This window comes from Callorhinus ursinus, unplaced genomic scaffold (genome assembly GCF_003265705.2).
Source record: "Callorhinus ursinus isolate GAN/ISIS: 27379988/994484 unplaced genomic scaffold, GSC_fseal_2.0 scaffold22, whole genome shotgun sequence".
Classification (NCBI taxonomy): domain Eukaryota; kingdom Metazoa; phylum Chordata; class Mammalia; order Carnivora; family Otariidae; genus Callorhinus; species Callorhinus ursinus.
In genome coordinates this window covers 420,029-426,795 of record NW_027397084.1, presented here as the reverse complement: position 1 = coordinate 426,795, position 6,767 = coordinate 420,029, and the positions used below count along the sequence as shown (strand labels likewise).

The 6,767-nt window shown below is 49.4% G+C and overlaps 1 protein-coding gene across 4 annotated transcripts; it reads left to right on the top strand.

Annotated features, from left to right (window-relative positions):
* Window positions 1–923: 923 nt before the first annotated feature.
* Window positions 924–5,048, top strand: LOC112837967 (natural cytotoxicity triggering receptor 2-like). Of its 4 annotated transcripts, XM_025890622.2 has the most exons (6): window positions 924–1,086; window positions 1,274–1,363; window positions 1,517–1,618; window positions 2,334–2,373; window positions 3,023–3,161; window positions 3,790–5,048. In XM_025890622.2, the coding sequence occupies exons 1-6, from the start codon at window positions 1,035–1,037 to the stop codon at window positions 3,871–3,873; spliced, it is 507 nt and encodes a 168-aa protein (XP_025746407.1). In that variant the 5' UTR covers window positions 924–1,034; the 3' UTR covers window positions 3,874–5,048. The 4 variants fall into 4 exon arrangements, with proteins under 4 accessions (XP_025746407.1, XP_025746406.1, XP_025746405.1 ...); XM_025890621.2 differs by having other exon boundaries at window positions 1,274–1,618; window positions 3,062–3,161; XM_025890620.2 differs by having other exon boundaries at window positions 1,274–1,618.
* Window positions 5,049–6,767: the final 1,719 nt, after the last annotated feature.

Here is a 6,767-nt window from a genome sequence, read left to right as displayed (position 1 = left end):
GTGAGTCCAGGGGAGAGTCGGGTCCGAGGCCCTAGTATCTTCACTCTTCCCCCCAGTGGGATCACCGTCAGAGGGGGACAGCTCAGGCACCTGCAGGGCTCAGCCAGCCCAGGTCCAACTTAGATAAAATCCTTAGTAGTTTCAGCCCATTGTTTCATGTTTACCTACACTACCATAGTCATGGCTGTACAGAAGGGAAATATACTTTGTATCCACAATCGTGTGGAGCCCTTGTGATCTTCATATAAACCTACTCAGGAAAGAGACCACTACACATGAAATAATGTGGGATTTGGCATTCGGGTGTTAAGTACTGAGCCATACTTGGAGCTGATGATCGGGGTGCGTGAGGGGGTGCTGTGAGAGTCGGGGAGCTTGCCTTGGGGTTGCATGGCCTGGGGATGTTTTACTATGGTTCCCATTAGTTGCAATGGGGTCCAGGCTCGTAGTGTACATCTTGGGGGGCTATGAGAATCTATGAGTAAGTGTGCCTGTGTCATTTCAACCACGCTCCCTCCATGCCAGGGGCTCTCTGCTCTCCCTGGGGGCACAGGTACTTAAGGGTGGCTCAGGCCTCAAAGAGTCCCTACCTGCCTTGGGTCAGTTCTCTCCTGGCTTTTGGAGATGGGTGGAAAAGCCAGGCCTCTGAAAGGATGAAGTGAAAGGAACCGAGATTGAAAGAAGTAGGGTGGTCTATTTCTACCTAGCTTTCCCCTATAAGTGCTGGGTGGGGAGTGGGGTGGGCCTGGGGAACCCAGAGCAGCCCCAGTGCCTGGACCACCCGGCTGAGCAAGGCTGAAGCTGGAGATGCCCCCAGCAGCTGGAGGTTCCCACAGGGGGCCCCCACCTTCCCGCTGCCCACAGAACCCGCCCTGCAGGGCTCACACTTACTCAATCAAGACCTCTCCTTTCTCAATCTTGCCCTCGATGTGCTGGGGCATCTGGGCAGAGTCGGGCCTAGTTCCTGGGTCTCTCCGTCCTGTAGCCACCCTGTACCCTTCACTCCAGGCACCCTCGCACGGGGACAGGGCAGTATGACCTGGGAGGCCCTACACCTGCCGCTGGTCCTGCTGCTGTTTGCCTCAGGTAAGGGGCCCTCAGGCGGAGGGTGGCTCCGGGGGACAGGGCAAGGGAGGGAGGGAGGTTGGAGGTGAGTGGATGGTGCAGTGTGCTACGGGAGGGTGGGATGGGAGGGCTGGAGTGCTGTCTGGGGTCATGCTTTGAGGGTGGCTGTGTCTCCTTCCTTAGCCTCACCTGAGAACTTGTTTTCTAGGCTCCTGGGCACAAGTCGAGGAGAATGAGGTGGTGTGGGCGGTTCAGCAGCAGGTGGTCTCTGTGAAATGCCCGTCCACGCCCCCGGCAGGTGAGTATGAGAATAAAATCTGGTGTAAGGAAACCAAGCCAGGTTATTGTTTGAAGCTGGTCACCAGCACCAGACCCCAGGTAATGGCTCAAAACCCTCCACATTTTATCTGGGACAACCCTTCTGCTGGCTTCTTCATTGTCATCGTAACAGAAATCACGAAGAAGAGTTCAGGAACCTACTGGTGTGGAATAGACAGAGGTCCTAAAGAGAGCATCTATATTCTCAAGAACATCAGCCTGGTGGTGACTTCAAGTGAGTTCTTTGCGGAGGGCAGGGGCCTTCCTGGGGTGTCCGGGGAAATGAAGCCACTCACCTCCTTCTCCCGCCTCCCTCACCCAATCCTACCACTTCCGTGCTCTCTCCCACTGGGGGCAGTTAGGTCCCTAGTTCCCATATTCGGGCCATCACCTCTATCCTTGGGTATTCTCTCCCAACAGGTATAAGCTAATTTGGGGCCCACTGGGTATAGCTCCCCAGTTCACATGATGGCTCAGACACAATCTCACCCACTGATCCCCAGAACTGGCCACCCCATGGAGGTACAGGGCATCTGTGTGGGGCCCTGTGGCCTAGGTCACCCCCTGACTGGACATGCTGGTTGTTCAGGACCTGGGTCCAAGGCAAGACTAGAAGGGTCTCGAGACTCTGATGGTGAAGAGGCCAGACCTTTGGGACAAGAGGTCTGTGCCCTCTCCACAGGAATGCTCTTGACTCTCCCTGCCCTTGGGGGTTTGGGGACCCAGTATGAGGCTTCTCTCTCAGCCCAGGCCTCTCCCGGCCCCTGCCTCTCTCTTTCCACCAGCTCTGAGAAGTTCCGTGTCCTTAGACCGCAGTCAGCTCTGGCCTGGGGGTGCCCCGGGGGCTGGCTCTGGCCACTCCCCCTCTTCCTGTCAGGCTTTGGGGGCTGACTTCTTCTCTGGGGACTCTAGGCCTTCTCTGTTGTCATCAATCACACTTGCTTTTCTAGTGACAACTGGTTCAACCTTCATCAGTGACTCTGATTACTGGTAGGTCTGGGGTCTCACCTAAAGGGAGGGGGCTGGGAAGCTGATGACTTGTGTGGACTCTGAGTCAGGAGATCAGGGGGACATAGAGGTCTGAAAGGGGCTCCAAGGTCTCAGCTCAGAGCTGGGCTAGGTTGGCAAGGATGAAGGAGTGGCTCTAAACTTCCCCCATGATGGAGCAGAAATAGCTACATACCAGGAATGCAAGAACTTCTATTAGTGCTGATTCACAGGCAAGAGAAATGAGGTCTGTCCAGAGTCACTCAGCTACTTCAGGGCGGTGGCAGGACCAGGATCCAGGCCTTCTGTCCTCTGGTCCAGGGCTCCTGTGGGGTTCAGACATTCTCCAGGGGCACCTCTGGGTAGTCCCCTCCCTGGTTTGCCTATTACAGATCTGGGGGCTCTCTCCCTCTGCTTTTTCTTCTGCTCCCTATCCATTGGAGCTGTGGCACGCCCTGATAGTGTCACCCAGAGAAATGACAACTCTGATCATTTCTTTTCTCCTTTCCAACCTCTCCCTCCACCTCAGTTTCCTGGGTTCTCATGATTTTGTTCCGGGTGATCCCCGTGGCTGACCCCATTGAGTTCAGGGTGGGGCTGGCCCATAAACCGGCTCCAGCCCCATGCTGAGTTCAGGGGCTGCTCTCCGCAGCCTGGGATCCTCCCCTCCTTCTTCCCCCTTCTCCCATAGTTTTTTGGGCAGCACTTCTGTGATGCTGTTGTGTGCATTCCTCATGACCAAGATCTTGGCTTTGACAGCCCTCCTCCTGTTTCTGACCTACAGAGCCCAGGTGAGTGGGGCCTGGGCTGGCTTGGGGGCCAGGGGAGTGCGGGAAACTTCTCTCCTGGGAGACAGGTACCGCAGGACAGAAGTAGCCAGGAGTCACACAGGGGGCATTGTATCCTTTGTAAGTTAGACCAACTTAAATGTTCTTTTACCTCGCCCGTCTCTGCACACGCATTTGGTTGTTATAAGCCACCATTTTCTTGGACATTCAAACTCATGCCCTTGGGTCATGTCCACCCACAGCAGCTAGGTTGTCCAGTTTTGAGGCCAGCCTCAGGCATCCTTCTTAAGTGACCCTCAGGTGTGCACACAGAGGTACCAGACACATGTGCACACATGCACAGGTATTCATTCCCTCTGTCAGAGACCACACCTACCCAGCCTGAATTCCCTTCTAAGGGTCCCCCTCCCACCACCACCAAGACTTCAGCTCACACTCTAGAGCTCCCATCCCAAGACTTTGTCTCATTCTGTCCTGAAGAGGGAAGCGTGGGCAGGGAGAAGAAGCTGAGGATCTGACAAGAAGGAGAGACTTCAGGAATGGAAAGGGGATGGGGCCGGAAGTGGGTCAGATGAAAGAGGGGAGGAACAGCCAGTGAGTGTGTTTCTGAGCCCCCTTCCCCGCTTCTCAGGTCTCCACCAGGACCATGGGAGTAGCAGCAATGGCTGCCCCCAGCCCCACCAAGACCCGAGAGCCCTTGGGCACTCCCCACTGAGCCTGGAGTTCCCCCACCTCCTCCTGTTCCATCAGGACCACTGAGATCTGGAGCCTCCGAGACAAGGCCGTTCCTGTGCCTCTGGAAGACACCTCCCACCACCTAACTCCACCAGCTACACTATGGTGGTGCCTCTCGTCCCAGAGCTGAGGATCCCCATGTTGCCTTCTCCAACGCCATGTCCACAAAGAGGGGACCCACCACCTGGGAGACTCTCCCTGTGCATCCGGGCCACCCCCTCCTACCCAGTGGACCAAACTCAACTGGTAGGCATCCTCCCCCTAATGTGTGCCCTTCCCTCCACTCCAGGGTTTCCTGTTTCTCTGTCAGCTCACAGTTCAGCTGATCTTCCGATCACCAATGCCCACTGCAGTCAGCTTTGGTTCTTCCTCCCGATAAGGGAAATAGCCTTCCTTCATACCATATACAAATGTAATATTTGATATTTCCAAAAGTGACATAAGTTTTAAAAGTATATGACAATGAAGGAATAATATTTCCATCCTCTATGCCAGATAAAAGGGTTAACAGCTTTAGGACCTAAACATCTTTTTCTTTTAAATAAATAAGCATCAGGCAAATATTTCCATTTTAAAGAGGGCTAAGGATAGGAACAAGTTAACTGTTACAGAATAAAGAGCAAATACTACGTATGAACATGTGTCCAAAATGGTAGATAATCAGAGAGATGAGAAATGAAGTGAGACCCCACACTTTGCCTATCAGTTCAAAGAAGATTAAAAACAATTGTAATCATATTCTGTGCTGGAGAGGTGTAGGGAAAAGGGGATTCTCATGAACTGTTGTAAGGACATAATTGATAGCCTCTTCCTGGAGGGGCAATGTGGTGATGAATTAAAAGGCAGAAAATGTAATTTATTCATCCATTCTACTGTTCATGGACATTTGGTTTCTTTCTCCTTTTTGGCTGTTGTGAATAAATCTGCTATGAACATTAAAAAAAAGGCAGAAAAAAGGAAAACAAACAAAAGAAACATCTGGCTTGTGAAGCGGCAATTCTAAACAATTTTCTAAGTACTTTGACATGTGTGGTGATTGCTGTTGTTTAAAAAAGAAAATAATGGTATGTCCACTATATGTTGGTTTTAAAAAGTGTTTCAATGATACTTGAATAAAAAAATAATAAAAATAAAAAGGCAAATAATTGTACAAGACTTGAAAATCCGAAGCAGTCTCGCACTCTCCCACTCTGTGCCCCCAGCTTCCATTCTCCTGAAGGAATCCACATCTTTTATCTATGTATTCTGATATTTACCTCTTTATTTGTGGAAGAGAAGAAACAAAGCCTATACTGTTCTTTGTTCATTTTCTAGTTTTTGATATTATCCACTAATCTCCCATTAATGAGGATAAGAATTGGGTCATTTCACACATCACTTCCCTACCCACCCCCACATGCTGTCTCCCCAAACCACAATATAGTCAAATCACAACTGCCCATAAGAAGGATATGCAGAGGGCACCTGGGTGGCTCAGTCGTTAAGCAGCTGCCTTCAGCTCAGGTCATGATCCCAGGGTCCTGGGATCGAGCCCCACATCAGGCTCCCTGCTCCACAGGAAGCCTGCTTCTCCCTCTGCCACTTCCCCTGCTTGTGTTCCCTCTCTCGCTGTGTCTCTCTCTGTCAAATAAATAAATAAAACCTTAAAAAAAAAAGAAGGATATACAGATTTTACATTTTGGGACCCTGTAAATACTTGTTTTTCAACCTAGCCATGGAATGAATGTATTATGATTTCGTTTTCTTTTCAGTATAATTTTTGATTATCCCCCAACTTGCCTTATTTTTGTTTGTTTTTTATGTATTTGCCATTAATTCATTTGTAAAGTCTCTACCAAAAGTGTAAATTTCATCTGGGAAGTTCAAACACATGAAGTCAGGCATTGGATTCATTCCATTGAGATGCCCGGGACATACTGGTTGTCCTACTGCTGCATTGGTTTCCCTATTCTACTCACCATCTTCTTGGACACTCCCTTGGCTTCCATTGGGTGTTCGATGTGCTCTCTCCTGAATTTCATATCTTTCTCTTCCTGAGTTTATCCTTCTTATTATCTTTTTTTTTTTTTTTAAAAAGACTTTATTTGTTTGACAGAGAGTATAAGCAAGGGGAGTGGCAGGCAGAGGGAGAAGCATGTTGCCGCATGCATTCTTTTCTGTTCCTAAGTCATAGTCCACTGTATGAATATACTGGCGTTTTTATCCATTTATCTGTTGACATTTGTGTTATTTGGCTGTTAGGAATCACGCTGCTGTGATCATTCTTTTTTTATTTTTTAAACAATTTTTTATTGTTATGTTAATCACCATACATATCATCATTAGTTTTTGATGTAGTGTTCCATGATTCATTGTTTGTGCATAACACCCAGTGCTCCACGCAGAATGTGCCCTCTTTAATACCCATCACCAGGCTAACCCATCCCCCCACCCTCCTCCCCTCTAGAACCCTCAGTTTGTTTTTCAGAGTCCATCGTCTCTCATGGTTCATCTCCCCCTCCGACTTACTCCCCTTCATTCTTTCCCTCCTGCTATCTTCTTCTTTTTCTTTTTTTTAAACATGTTGCATTATTTGTTTCAGAAGTACAGATCTGTGATTCAACAGTCTTGCACTATTCACAGCGCTCACCATAGCACATACCCTCCCCAATGTCTATCACCGAGCCACCCCATCCCTCCTACCCCCCACCTCTCCAGCAACACTCAGTTTGTTTCCTGAGATTAAGAATTCCTCATATCAGTGAGGTCATATGATACATGTCTTTCTCTGATTGACTTATTTCACTCAGCATAACACCCTCCAGTTCCATCCACGTCGTTGCAAATGGCAAGATCTCATTCCTTTTGATGGCTGCATAATATTCCATTGTGTAT

Bases quoted from the DNA above. Each gene is read 5' to 3' on its own strand.
- LOC112837967 (XM_025890620.2), top strand. From the start codon at position 1,035: ATGACCTGGGAGGCCCTACACCTGCCGCTGGTCCTGCTGCTGTTTGCC. The intron at 1,619-2,333 runs GTGAGTTCTTTG...TTGCTTTTCTAG, and splicing joins CAGCCTGGTGGTGACTTCAA to TGACAACTGGTTCAACCTTC. The intron at 2,374-3,022 runs GTAGGTCTGGGG...TGCTCTCCGCAG, and splicing joins ATCAGTGACTCTGATTACTG to CCTGGGATCCTCCCCTCCTT.